This window comes from Oncorhynchus mykiss, chromosome 12, assembly GCF_057628025.1.
Source record: "Oncorhynchus mykiss isolate SJ-2025 chromosome 12, ASM5762802v1, whole genome shotgun sequence".
Lineage (NCBI taxonomy): Eukaryota > Metazoa > Chordata > Actinopteri > Salmoniformes > Salmonidae > Oncorhynchus > Oncorhynchus mykiss.
The window spans coordinates 85,824,900-85,839,798 of NC_143033.1; the positions used below are offsets into that span (position 1 = coordinate 85,824,900).

Below are 14,899 nucleotides of genomic sequence, written 5' to 3' on the forward strand. Positions count from 1 at the left end.
CGGCCTGTGGGCTGTATGTTGCCCACTCCTGGTAGTCACTACACAAATTGACAACACTTGCACTAGTGTAGGATTATGTCTATCTACAAATGTTCAATATATACCCAGGGCTTTGTTCATGTGGTTCCTTTTTATTTATGTTTCTTAAACTAGAGGATGTAATAATGTGTGTTTATTAAGAAGTGGACTGTTGAATCTGCAAGCTCCCGCCAAGCTACTTTCCAGCTGTATATTAACTCTAGGAGAGAGAGAATGGAGGGTTGTTCTGAATGCTGATAGATTGGAATCATGGCTGGTCTGCCACATATGAGTACACTAAACCCCCACTGGAATGTTCTAGTGAGAAGGAGAACCACGAGGTAGATTGGATGCCTCGACTGTCAGTTAGGCAACCTGAACTCACCTGGGATGACTGACAAACATTCATATTGCCCCAGGCTCTCCCCAGTTCCAAGATGGCATAGCAGTCAGACTTCGTTGTCCTCGTCTTGTCGTGTCCCGTGTATTTTTCTTTTGTATCTTTTTTCTTTGCATTTATATTTACAAAATATTTTTCTTAACCTCAACACAGAACCAATTAGCCAGGAGCTAGCCTTTGCTAGGCCCATTTCCCGGCCAGCTGAAGAGGTCCATCAGCTACTCCTTGGGCTATAATACCTATTTTGCCAATTGGCCTGGACCCCTTTTACTGCTGACACGGAGCCCCGCCGATCCATCACGACTGGACTACGAACGTAATCTGCCCGAGGGGGTTTTTCAACTGGCTCCTCTGTCGCGACGTCCCCCGAATGCCCATCTGCTAGCCGCTAGCAAGCTGTCTAGAGCATATTGGACTGTTACCTGAATAGGTCCATCGACCAAGTTCTTGGGCCACTATGCCTATTTTGCCAATTGGCCTGGACCCTTTTACCACACGGAGCCCTGCTGATCCATCACGACTGGACTACCGACGTAACAGCACGAGGGGGCTACAACAGATTTCTTCCTTCACGACATCCCCCGTCTGCTAGCCCCGGCCCACAGCTGTCTGAATCGCCGTGTCTCCAGCCCGCCTAGCTACTCACTGGACCTCTATGATCACTCGGCTACGCATGCCTCTCCCTAATGTCAATATGCCTTGTCCATTGCTGTTTTGGTTAGTGAGTATTGCCTTATTTCACTGTAGACCCTCTAGCCCTGCTCAACACGCTTTAGCTAATAATTTAGTTCCACCTCCCATGCATGCAGTGACATTGCCTGGTTTAAATTATGTTTCTAGAGAAAATATCTCTCATCGTCACTCAATGCATAGGTTTACCTCACTGTATTCACATCCTACCATACCTTTTGTCTGTACATTATGCCTAAATCTATTCTACCGCGCCCAGAAACCTGCTCCTTTTACTCTCTGTTCCGAACGTACTAGACGACCAGTTCTTATAGCCTTTAGCCATACCCTTATCCTACTACTCCTCTGGTGATATAGAGGTTAATCCAGGCCCTGCAGTGCCTTCCTCCACTCCCATTTCCCAGGCGCTCTCATTTGTTGACTTCTGTAACCATAAAAGCCTTGGTTTCATGCATAGAATCGGCAGACTCACAGACTTATCGGCAGACTCCACAGCCTTGGTTTCTCAAATGACTGCTTCACCTGGTTCACCAACTACTTCTCAGATGGAGTTCAGTGTGTCAAATTGGAGGGCCTGTTGTCCGGACCTCTGGCAGTCTCTTTGGGGGTACCACAGGGACTCTTTTCTCTGTATACATCAATGATGTTGCTCTTGCTGCTGGTGATTCTCTGATCCACCTCAACACAGACAACACCATTCTGTATACTTGTGGCCCCCCTGGACACTGTGTTAACTAACCTTCAGACAAGCTTCAATGCCATACAACTCTCCTTCCATGGCCTCAAACTGCTCTTAAATGCAAGTAAAACTAATTACCACACCTGCCCACCCGTCCAGCATCACTACTCTGGACGGTTCTGACTTAGAATATGTGGACAACAACAAATACCCAGGTGTCTGGTTAGACCGTAAACTCTCCTTCCAGACTCCCATTAAGCATCTCCAATCCAAAATAAAATCTAGAATCGGCTTCCTATTTCGCAACAAAACATCCTTCACTCATGCTGCTAAACTTACCCTCGTAAAACTGACTATCCTACCGATCCATGACTTTGGCGATGTCATTCACAAAATAGCCTCCAACACTCTACTCAGCAAATTGCATGTAGTAGTGCCATCCGTTTCGTCACCAAAGCCCCATGTACCACCCACCACTGCGACCTGTATGCTCTCGTTGGCTGGCCCTCGCTTCATATTCGTCGCCAGACCCACTGGCTCCAGGTCATCTACAAGTCTTTGCTAGGTAAAGCCCCACCTTATCTCAGCTCACTGGTCACCATAGCAGCACCCACCCGTAGCACGCGCTCCAGCAGGTATATTTCACTGGTCACCCCCAAAGCCAATTCCTGCTTTGGTTGCCTTTCCTTCCAGTTCTCTGCTGCCAATGTCTGGAACGAACTGCAAAAATCTCTGAAGCTGGAGGCTCATATCTCCCTCACTAACTTTAAGCACCAGCTGTCAGAGCAGCTCTAAAATCACTGCACCTGTAAATAGCCCATCCAACTTCCTCATGCCCATACTGTTATTTATTTTGCTCCTTTGCACCCCAGTATCTCTACTTGCACACTCATCTGCACATCTATCACTCCAGTGTTGAATTGCTATATTGTCATTATTTCGCTACTATGGTCTATTTATTGCCTTACCTCCCTTATCCTACCTCATTTGCACACACTGTATATACATTTTTCTATTGTATTATTAACTGTTTGTTTATTCCATGTCTAACTCTGTTTGTGTCGCATTGCTTTTCTTTATCTTGGCCAGGTCACAGTTGTAAATGTGAACTTTTTCTCAACTAGCCTGCCTGGTTAAATAATAATATATACAGTGGGGCAAAAAGGTATTTAGTCAGCCACCAATTGTGCAAGTTCTCCCACTTAAAAAGATGAGAGGCCTGTAATTTTCATCATAGGTACACTTCAACTATGACAGACAAAATGAGGAAAAAAAATCCAGAAAATCATATTGTAGAATTTATTTGCAAATTATGGTGGAAAATAAGTGTTTGGTCAATAACAGAAGTTTATCTCAATACTTTGTTATATACCCTTTGTTGGCAATGACAGAGGTCAAACGTTTTCTGTAAGTCTTCACAAGGTTTTCACACACTGTTGCTGGTATTTTGGCCCATTCCCCCATGCAGATCTCCTCTAGAGCAGTGATGTTTTGGGGCTGTTGCTGGGCAACACAGACTTTCAACTCTCTCCAAAGATTTTATATGGGGTTGAGATCTGGAGACTGGCTAGGCCACTCCAGGACCTTGAAATGCTTCTTACGAAGCCACTCCTTCGTTGCCCGGGCGGTGTGTTTGGGATCATTGTTATGCTGAAAGACCCAGCCACGTTTCATATTCAATGCCCTTGCTGATGGAAGGAGGTTTTCACTCAAAATCTCACGATACATGGCCCCATTCATTCTTTCCTTTACACGGATCAGTCGTCCTGGTCCCTTTGCAGAAAAACAGCCCCAAAGCATGATGTTTCCACCCCCATGCTTCACAGTAGGTATGGTGTTCTTTGGATGCAACTCAGCATTCTTTGTCCTCCAAACACGACAAGTTGAGTTTTTACCAAAAAGTTCTATTTTGGTTTCATCTGACCATATGACATTCTCCCAATCTTCTTCTGGATCATCCAAATGCTCTCTAGCAAACTTCAGACGGGCCTGGACATGTACTGGCTTAAGCAGGGGGACACGTCTGGCACTGCAGGATTTGAGTCCCTGGCGGCTTAGTGTGTTACTGACGGTAGGCTTTGTTACTTTGGTCCCAGCTCTCTGCAGGTCATTCACTAGGTCCCCCCGTGTGGTTCTGGGATTTTTGTGATCATTTTGACCCCATGGGGTGAGATCTTGCTTGGAGCCCCAGATCGAGGGAGATTATCAGTGGTCTTGTATGTCTTCCATTTCCTAATAATTGCTCCCACAGTTGAATTCTTCAAACCAAGGTGCTTACCTTTTGCAGATTCAGTCTTCCCAGCCTGGTGCAGGTCTACAATTTTGTTTCTGGTGTCCTTTGACAGCTCTTTGGTCTTGGCCATAATGGAGTGTGACTGTTTGAGGTTGTGGACAGGTGTCTTTTATACTGATAACAAGTTCAAACAGGTGCCATTAATACAGGTAACGAGTGGAGGACAGAGAAGCCTCTTAAAGAAGAAGTTACAGGTCTGTGAGAGCCAGAAACTTTGCTTGTTTGTAGGTGACCAAATACTTATTTTCCAACATAATTTTTAATGAATTATTTGGAAATGTTCTTTCCTCATTTTGTCTGTCATAGTTGAAGTGTACCTATGATGAAAACTACAGGCCTCTCATTTTTTTTAAGTGGGAGCATTTGCACAATTGGTGGCTGACTAAATACTTTTTTGCCCTTGTGTGTGTATATATGTGTGTGTGTGTGTGTGTGTGTGTGTGTGTGTGTATGTATGTATATAAAAAAATAAAGGGGCGCATGTTTTATATATATATATATTATAACATCCTCCTCTGCACCCCTATCTTCTGTTTCTAATGGGAGGGATGGAGAGGACATGACATCCATTTAGACCGTTGGTTTCCTGGGAACTGTTTGTCCATATGTCAATGTTTGAGTAATGCACTCACCTCTTAGTGGGGAGGTGAAGGCTGTGTTGGGAGGGAGGTGAAGGCTGTGTTGGGAGGGAGGTGAAGGCTGTGTTGGGAGGGAGGTGAAGGCTGTGTTGGGAGGGAGGTGAAGGCTGTGTTGGGAGGGAGGTGAAGGCGGTGTTGGGAGGGAGGTGAAGGCGGTGTTGGGAGGGAGGTGAAGGCGGTGTTGGGAGGGAGGTGAAGGCGGTGTTGGGAGGGAGGTGAAGGCGGTGGTGGGAGGGAGGGAGATCTGGACTCGCACAGTGAGAGAGGCCTGTCTATGTGATTAATATAAATGTGCTCCAGGTCCTCATCCTGTCGGTCCCCACAGCAGCAGACTAGGATGGGATAGGGAAATGAGATGTGGGCGGTAGGCAATCACGCATATACACAACCCGAGAAACACTCACAACACAACACCGCTGCCATCCTTACCTCATACTTTGTCTAGTGATTGTTTTCAGGGGGAGCACACAATCCACACAACCCTCTTAACGCTCTCTGACGTACTGCTGTGGTGATATTTATTTCCCCTGCCGTGTGTATTCTCACCTGTTAGTCCTCCTGTCCATTGGTGCTGACTGTCACCAGCTGAATCACCATGATGAATGAACCATCTCAAGATTTTGAAGTGAGGGAGTACAAGGATTACCACACACCCCACCCCCCACTGTCTCTGAGTTGTTACTGTCATTTTTCTGCTTCTCTGCTCCTGATGATTGTCATGAAAAGACAAATCAATCCCCAGCTTTATTCTGGTTAAGTGTCATCTGGGTGTATTTAGAAAAGCTGTGAAGTTGTTCGCTATGATGCCAGTATTGTCATGTTTTCTTAGTGGTTCCCTTGTGATCGCTGTTGGCAACACACACGTTGGGAGACAGTAGCCTATACAGAGACATGAGAACACACAGCTTAAAGAAACATACAGGGGCACATTTATTGCACCCATGCAATGCACACACTCCGCCACACAGCAGTTTGCATGTGTGCATGCATTTGTGCACTTAAGCTGCATATTTGTTACACCCATGAACACCCACAAGTTCACACAGACTATAATTAATTGTTAGGAAGTCTCAGGTAATTTAAATTGCAAATCCGTGCTGCCTTGTTCTTCATCTTTTGATTAATATTGTATTGTTTTACTGAGTGAAAATGCCACCAGTGTTTTTCATCAGATGCAAATAGAACAAAATAAGAAACAGAAAGATCAGATCCAACAGAAAGTTCTCTAAACATTCATGAAGTCCTGTCTGCGTCCGTGGAGTTCTGTGTGTCGTCTCACCCGTCTCCACTCTCATACAGAGGAGGTGGACCCCCCCATTGCCCTTCCCTCTCTCTCACGCTTTCACTCACCGATTCTGGGAAGTTCTCTAGGTCCTGAACTTCCCTTTCAATCAGCCACTAATTAAGAAGCAAAGCAAAGGGATTGTCTGGCTACGAGACAGGGGGACTTGCAGGTTGACTGAGAAAAGAGAGAGAACGAGAGAAGAGGAGACTTTGCCCCGAGACCCCGTGATAGCTTCAATTTGACATGTGCAGGATGAGTGAGAAAATAGAGAAAGGAGAGGGAGGAAATTAGCCAGGGTGAGGGAGGAAAGGAGCCAGGGTGAGGGAGGAAAGGAGCCAGGGGGGAGGGAGGAAAGGAGCCAGGGGGGAGGGAGGAAAGGAGCCAGGGGGGAGGGAGGAAAGGAGCCAGGGGAGAGGGAGGAAAGGAGCCAGGGGAGAGGGAGGAAAGGAGCCAGGGGAGAGGGAGGAAAGGAGCCAGGGGAGAGGGAGGAAAGGAGCCAGGGGAGAGGGAGGAAAGGAGCCAGGGGAGAGGGAGGAAAGGAGAACAAAATATGATAATTTGTTGATTTTTATTTAACCAGCAAGTCAATTAACACATTCTTGTTCTATTCCCAGGGGTCATCTGTGGTTCTGTAAAGGTGATATTGAAGAGAAGTCATTGGTTAAAGTCACAGTTCTCTCTCATAGATCTATGGTTCAACTGAAGTCAATGCTGTTTTTCTATTGTGGCTGTATTCACACATGTACCTTGAAAAACCAGAGTGAATAACTTGTGCACACAGATTGATAGAAGTTTGCACATTTTGGAAAAGGCTATGACATTTCCAAGTCGATGTGCTCTTTGAAAGTTGAATGTGACCTTGTGTAGGCTACTTGAGTGAGTGGAGATTGGCAGGCAGGCGTGGGATGAGGGTCTTAAGCCTTGCTCTTCACTCTGTCACAGATCGGCTGGCGCTCCGCTCCGCCGAAAGCAAAAGAAAGGCAGAACCATGGCAGATAAACGAGGGCTTTTCTCACTGAAGCCGAGCGAGCAGCGTTCACAGCCTCTCTGCTTTGAATGCAGAGGCCCTTTGAAAACAAATGAATTCAGAGCTGTTTTGTCCTACTTACTGATATAGCTCAATTACAATTAGCCTTTTAGCACACGCACTGACTATAACACCTATGATAATGCGACTCTTTCTGATTGTAGGGTGTTGCTGTGGGTTACCTGGACATTCCCCAGACGTTATCCTTGGCTGGACCTTGGTGCTGTGTGTGGTGGTCTGGTGGAATACTTAGCCCATTCAGTGGTGTTGTTGGGCTCAGCCACCCCTCCACTCTGCCTTCCTCCTGGCTGGTGCTCAGGCTCAGCTCAGGCCCCCCCTGCCTCAACGCTGGCGATGTCAAGAGTCCCGAGTCCCCCTCCCCCCGCGGACATGTCCAGCGGCCCTGTGGCTGAGAGCTGGTGTTACACTCAGGTAAGCGTGGGGATTGGTGTGTGTGTGTACATGTATCTGTTTTTCTATGTACAGTACTTACACCTGTCAGTCTGTCTGTCAGTCAGTCAGTCAGGACTGCTGCCAGTGCTGGTGTTTTTGATAACAGCCTGTTTAAAGAAGAGGGATGTTTTTCTATTGATGTGTTTTTCATCTCGCTGTCCTTGCAAAATCATTTTTTGTTGCAGCTTTTTAATATCCTTTCTTCTCCCCCTGTTTGTTGTCAATGTTTATTGAGATGAAAGGCAGGTTTGATGTGTGGTTTTGAAGTCCAGGCTGACCAACCAGCCACTTAGCTACCTGTATAGAATAGATAAATAAATTAGTCATCATGTCTGATTCCTGCCGTGTGTGTGTGTGTGTGTGTGTGTGTGTCTACCTCTGTTAGATCAAAGTGGTGAAGTTCTCTTACATGTGGACCATCAACAACTTCAGCTTCTGTCGTGAGGAGATGGGCGAGGTCATCAAGAGCTCCACCTTCTCTTCGGGAGCCAATGACAAGCTTAAATGGTGAGTGGAGGCGGGGCCAAGAAGTGGGTGCTATGGATAAACCATAAGGGACTACAGGACCGATAACTTGTCCATGATTGATCTGATTTAGACTCCTAAGTCTGTTGGACAGGGTTTGGTCTCTATTCTGTTGGACAGTTACTGAGCATAGTTGACTGACCTCGTCTCTGTTTGACTGAGTCTGATGATCACTGATGCTGATTCCTCCCTCTGTGTGTCCAGGTGTTTGCGTGTAAACCCTAAAGGCCTGGACGAGGAGAGTAAAGACTACCTGTCCCTCTACCTGCTCCTGGTCAGCTGTCCCAAGAGCGAGGTGCGTGCCAAGTTCAAGTTCTCCATCCTCAATGCCAAGGGAGAGGAGACGAAGGCTATGGGTAAGTCACACTTGATTTGAGTTGATTTGGATCCCCATTAGCTAATGCCATGACGACAGCTAGTCTTCCTGGGGTCCGACACATGACGAAAATGGCATTTCAAACAAAAATACTTTCAAATTCATGCATTTAAATAACATTAACAAGTAGACATTACAGACATTTAAAATACCTGAAAGGTAACAGTCAATTCAGGTGTCAGTATCTGTCCAGTCATATGGTCAATCTTAGTAGATGTACTTTTTAATGTTTTCTTGAATATGAATCATTTTTTTGCTTGGGAAATATCTATCCCCAACAACCCACCATCTCTATAGGGTCAGGGGTGCTCTGCTATTGTAATCCCATAGTGTACCTGGCTTGATATTATGTAGGTGTGTGAGAGGTAATGTGATAACAGAACTACTTATAACAATCCACTCTTGAACCTCTCAGCTCAAACCTGTAGCTTGGCAGTAGAACATGGAAGACATGTTGACTAATAGGAACAAGGTTAGGAGGTTTAAGGTATGTATTACCTGTGTCTCTGAGGTTTACTAAGTGAGTGTGTCCATAGGAGGGGGTGAGGGAGCCAAAGTGTCTAATTCAGTGTGCGGGCCGAGGTGTTGATAGCCATATGGGTGTGTATAATCACTTTGGGTGGGATTCGTTCCCCCCCATATTTAATTCAAAGTAGCTTGGAGCAATTTTTGTCTTCTGCCTGTTTTCTGGCTGATGAATTGGAAAGGATGTGTTTCTTCCGATGCCTGCTCTTTTTAATTAGGTTATGTTATGGGGAGGAAAAGCAAACTTGTGTGGAATTGAATTAGAGTTGGCCAGATGTGACCGCTTCCTGGTTACCAGGCTCTCTACCTGGTTGGTTGTCTCTCCTCCGGCACACCGTCGAGCACAGGAAGTATGGGAGGAGGTGAGGAGAGGGGCAGAGGAGGAATGTTTGTATCAGAGGTGTATGCAGAAAGACTGTACAACCCCCCGCAGTGCAGGTCATGTAGAAAGGGAAATGGTTTTCCTGCTGAGAAACATCTACCGCGTGAACTCAACCCCTCCCTCCCTCACACACTTTCCCTCTCTCCGTTCTACACTCTACATCTTCACTGTGGCAGTGCTTTTTCTCTCCGCAACAACAACAACACATTCACAAACACTACTGTTATGAAACAGGCCTTGGGCCGCATACTGTAATTGTGCATCAAGCTCACTTGAGAGGCTCTTAAGGTACAGTTAATGCATAGTTGGCTGTGCCCATTTCGCTGCACCACTCTAAGAGGGACAGCAGTAGCCTGCAGAGTGGGTGGTAAACACCACCTAGAGCCGTTTCATTCCTTCACTCGGTCAGCTCACCTGAATCTGCTTCTCCACATGACCACTGAAAGAGATTAAAGATGGAGAATGTTGAGAGCAGTGGAGAAAATGTCTTCTGTTGTTCTCTTCGTGTCTCTGGGGGGTTTGCTGTAAATTGTGTTCTTTGGCTGTTAGGACCCCCCCCCCCAGATGCACCCCATCTTCCCCTCAGCTCTCTGCTCGCCTTGTCGCTGGAGAAAATTACCCGCAGCCACCGTATTCGTGACAAGGGACTTCAGCGAGCACTCCGTCTGAGAATATGGCAGTAAAGATAGCTCTATCTGTTCTGGATCATTTAGAATCCAATTAAATCCATGCCTCCTGAAGAGAACCCAGGCCAAATAAAAACAAAGTGCCTTAATTAAGAAGGCTGTGGCTCAGAGTGTGAGGACTGTTTATGTGGCATGTCACTGCTGGGGCTCTCCACACAGTCTCACAGGGCCACACACTCCACTGAAATGGATAGTAAGTTCAAGTACATATTGGTGTGATACATAGCTAAATAAATAAATATATATATATATATATATATATATATATATATATATATATATATATATATATATATATATATATATATATATATATATATAGGTGGTTAAAGATGATTGTGAGTAATGTAAAGATGCTGCATATATCATTTGCTGCCTTAAACATTAACTGTTTCAAGTGGATCTAACCTTCAACCTCATACTGTTCAGCCACCCCCACCTGAATAGAGAGCCTCAATCAGTAATGTATGTTGGTCTCCGATGGTGTTACTGCCTGCTAATGGAGATAGATTTGGGCTCCACTGGCAGCCCCCCCCACCTCTCCCTCGAACATCCTCTCCTCTCTTCTCCGCCACATCATATCTCTCCCTGGCTTAGTCGCTAGCTAGCTGGCTCTCCTGTGGGATTGTGGATGAACGGTTTGTAACGTGTCTCTTGCCCCCCCCCCCCTCTTCTCCCGTGCCAGATAAAGCAGCCTGCTGGCAGACACACTGCTGCACTGACTGCTCTGAGAACATAGAGAGAGAGAGAGAGGAAGTCTCCTGCTATATGGCGGTGGTGGCTAGGGTTTATTTAAATGGCTAAGTGCTAAGGAGAGGTTATGTCTCCAGTCTGTTTGGTCACAGGTTCAAGTTCAGGTTAATTTGCTATGTGTACACAGGTCTTCTTCATACACTGTACATTTTAAAAGAACGATCTCATTTGCCAGTACAGTGTTTGTGGTGTTGTGGTTAGTGTCTTTAGTTCCATATGGTCTCCTGGCTGATTGAAACCTCTGTCTGAATGCTTGTATGTGGTTGTCAGAGCTGGTTGCCTGCGGTAACTGATGGGGGCGGTCAGGCATTCAATGTGGTTGTGTTGTGGGAAGAGTCATTGGACAGTCTTTACATAATCACATATCGACACGGCTAGAAGGAACGTCATTACACATGTTTGTGCTGACACTTGCTTATAGAGCTCATTATTCAATAGAGATTTGATTTTCTTCGGAAATGGCGTGTGCATTCGTTTTGTGTATTTGTGGTGCGTGTGAGCGAGCGAGCGAGCTTGTGTGCCTGCCTTCCTGGTTATATGTCAGCCTATGTAGGTGTGTGGAAAAGCTCCAGGCTCCTTTTGGGATTCTCTAAACCTCCTTCCAGAGAACAGATGATCACGGCGGGATTAGAGTTGTGTTTTGAACTGATGTACATACTGTACATTACACTTTCTCTGTCATGCCCGCACACACACACACGCTTAGTGTGATCCACACTCTGTTGGCCCGGAGTGCGATGTTTGCCAGCCAGTCTTCTGGGTGACCTTCTCACTGTGTGTGCCAACCAGGCCCCTGAGCCACAGCCTGAATATGTATGCTATGCTCTCTAAAACAGCCTGGCTCTCCTCTCTCTCGCTCTCTCTGACTCTATCTTTCCCTTCTCCTCTCTAAAACTCTGTCCCTCTCGCCTTCCTATTTTCTTCCTTTATCTCTGTCTCACTCAATCTATCTACATATCTCACCTCACATGCCACCTCTCTGCCTGCACTGTTAGTGACAGGCTTCTATCACTGGTCTTCTCCCTCTCATATTTGTTATTCCTGGTGTGTTCCTCCCCTCCCGACTCGGTGATCCAGCCTGCTGTGACCCTACCGTGACCACATGCGGTCTGACTTGAGGTTGATCAGGTTCTGCTCAGGAGACCCAGTGGAGGTAGCAGGGTCAGCTTGGGAAAGCTCCTCTTAATACACACACGCATACACAAACGCACAGGCGCACGTACACACAGACATACACCTTAGTGTGGAGAGTGAGCAGGGACTGAGCAGTAGGACTCCTCTCACCCTTTCTCCTCCATTCTCTGTGCTCCCGTTCCGTCCCGCCCTCCTCCCAGCTAGCCCCCTCTCTCTCTTCTCCCACCATCCTCACACCTCAGTTAGGCTGAGACCTAGCCCCGTAGGAAGTTGTCACAGGCTGCTGGTCTTCTTCCATATACCCTGATAACACACAGGACAATCTCTCCACCACACAGGGAGAGGAGCTGCTGGCCAGGGGACCATGCCTGAGTCTCTCACATATCGGAAAGGAAATAGAGAAAACGCAGACTGAAAGATTTCAGACAAACAGGCAGACAAGGATAAGACTAAGATGCAGTGCTTTTGCTCTGTGTGTTTGTGTATCCAACCATACACTACTTGGCATGTCAAGTCCATAAAAGTTTGACGTGGCTTTCAACAACACAGGTTTAAGATGAGAGTGAGAGACTGACGCAAAGCCTTTAAATGAAAGTCTTCTGACATCAGTTCCTACTATGCAGAGAGGAAAAGAGGAGAGTGACGATGAATAAAGTAGGAAAAAAAGAGTAGAGAAAAGAGCCTTTGGAGTGTTTGGATTTCTGTCAGTCTGAGAGGGTGGCTGTCAGGGCCTGTTTGTAGCCCATCTCCAGGGGAGGGATTAGAGGGAGAGGACCCCCTGATTGAGCACTGGGGTGGAGAACTGGATATGCGTTCAACTCCACCACTGTCTGTACGCATCCCAAATGACAGCATATTCCCTATTCCATATAGCCCATAGGGCTCTGGTCAATGTAGTGCACTATAAAGGGAATAGGGTGCCATTTGGAGCGCAGACCCTGCCTGCCTGGTTGACTACTGTACCCACCACTGCATCATACCGCTGCTGGTGAATTTCACATAGAGCTTTCAGCAGAGCTGTTACCCCATCTGAATGACTCCCACTTGGATATGGCAGGAGATCTCTTAACTCTTAAGGCTTGGACACCAGTAGCGTTAGCTGGCCGATGGTACTCAGCACCCCTGCTGTAATTTGCTAACCGGCTGTAATTTGCTAACCGATTCTTCATGTAGAATCGGGTGAAAACGTCTGCAGCCAGACGTCCATCAGTGGGTGGTTCCTAAAACACACCACGCCGAAAGAGCGGCAGACGAACGGCAGATGGGCTGTCGGCCTGGTGTGTGTGGTTCTTTAGTCCCCAGGGATCCTCGTCCTATATAGCAGGAGGGGCCTGCCCTACAGGAGGGGCCTGCCCTACAGGAGCTTCTTAGATGGGATCATGTCATTCTATACATGACCAGGGATCTGTATGTGAAGTTTCATTGGAGATCTTTGAGAGGGTCTTGGAGTAGGAAAATGTCTGGGCAGGGAATTCATTGTGATCTGACTTGTCAGACGACTTGATCCAAAGCCATTTACAGTAAAGTGAGTGCATTTATATTTGTAGTATGTGATCCCTGAGGGACTTGAACCCATGACCTTGGCGTTGTTAGCATCAGTCTTACCAACTGGGCCATCAGAACCACTATGGTACAGCAGTGTCTCTGACTCTAGTTATTGTGTTATGTACGTTGAGGATGTCCTCAGTGGTTGTGTCCCAAATAACACCCCATTCCCTGTGTAGTGCACTACTTTTGTTGTACACTATATAGGGAAAAGGGTGCCCTTCTGGACGCAACCAGTGTATGTACGTATTCCTGGAATATGAAGGACCCCACGAAGGCATTTCTCTTGTGTGTTTGTAGTGCACAGAACCCTCCCTGCCTCTTCTCAGGCAGACATAGTTGGCAGTCCATAAGCACTTTATAATGGGATGCTTTGATCCCTGCTTATCCCACCTGCTTATCGTGCCTGTGTGCCAGAGATGAGGGAGTGTATGAAAAATGTCTGTGGAGTGTGGCATCGTTTTCTTATGAGGTGTTAAAAGTCCCCTGCAGGTGACACTTCCTTCATTCAACCTCCTGTCTGGCTGTGCTCACTCTCACTTTCTCCTTTCTCATGGTCATGACAGACACACGTGCACTAACTGTCTGTGTTGTTCCCTTTTACAGAGAGCCAGAGGGCATACCGGTTTGTCCAGGGGAAGGACTGGGGCTTTAAGAAATTCATCAGGAGAGACTTCCTGCTGGACGAGGCCAATGGGCTGCTGCCTGACGACAAGCTCACTCTCTTCTGTGAGGTAGGGCACAAGTTCACACAACATAGAGACACAGGTAACTGCCAAAATAAAATTGAAAGCAGGTGCAGGTGTTAATTAAGAAATTAACATCCCATCATGCTTAGGGTCATGTATAAAAAAAGCCCAGTTGTAGATTATTTTGTCTACCCTGGCTAGAATAATAGATGTCAGTGACTTTTAAAGAGCGTCTCAAAGGAGCATGTGGGGTTAAAGGGTGTGTCAGTCACCAGATCTCAACCCAAATGAACACTTTATATTAGATTCTGGAGTGGCGCGTGAGACGGTGTTTTCCACCACCGTCAACAGAACACCAAATGATGGAATTTCTCATGGAAGAATGTTCGGATCCTGTTCTGTTCTGGTTCGTGGGGCCCAACGCCCTATAATGTTGGCAGTTAGATGTATCTCTGTAGACGGGTTGGTTGGTTAGCAACTACATCGACTTGTGCTCAACTGTGGGGCAAAACAGACGAGGTTGGCTTATATTTTTGATAACATGTAAACAATATTTTGTCCCCAATGTTTATTGAAAACCTAATTAAAGTTGCAGAATGAGAACTTGTCTCTCAAATAGTTTGTTGTGGTTGTTGGTTAACTTGCTAGATAGCACATTTTTTGCCATGTTAGCATAGATGTGAAATCAGTCAAAACACTTCAAAACAAGGCATGGAATCAAAAACAAGATCAAATGAGCTGAAACGAGACACTTACGATTCACCACATAGTTTCTTGTCGTTGTTGCTAGCAATCTGGCCA

At 46.4% G+C, this 14,899-nt stretch overlaps 1 protein-coding gene across 2 annotated transcripts in view; it reads left to right on the top strand.

Annotated features, from left to right (window-relative positions):
• LOC110538651 (speckle-type POZ protein) overlaps positions 1-14,899 on the top strand; it is an 89,709-nt gene that overhangs the window by 43,085 nt on the left and 31,725 nt on the right. For both annotated transcript variants that reach the window (XM_021625605.3, XM_090193852.1), the window contains 4 exons: positions 7,195-7,462; positions 7,869-7,990; positions 8,213-8,364; positions 14,016-14,143. In XM_021625605.3, coding sequence (XP_021481280.1) covers positions 7,385-7,462; positions 7,869-7,990; positions 8,213-8,364; positions 14,016-14,143 — 480 coding nt within the window. In that variant the 5' untranslated portion in view covers positions 7,195-7,384. The remainder of the gene's footprint in view (positions 1-7,194; positions 7,463-7,868; positions 7,991-8,212; positions 8,365-14,015; positions 14,144-14,899) is intronic.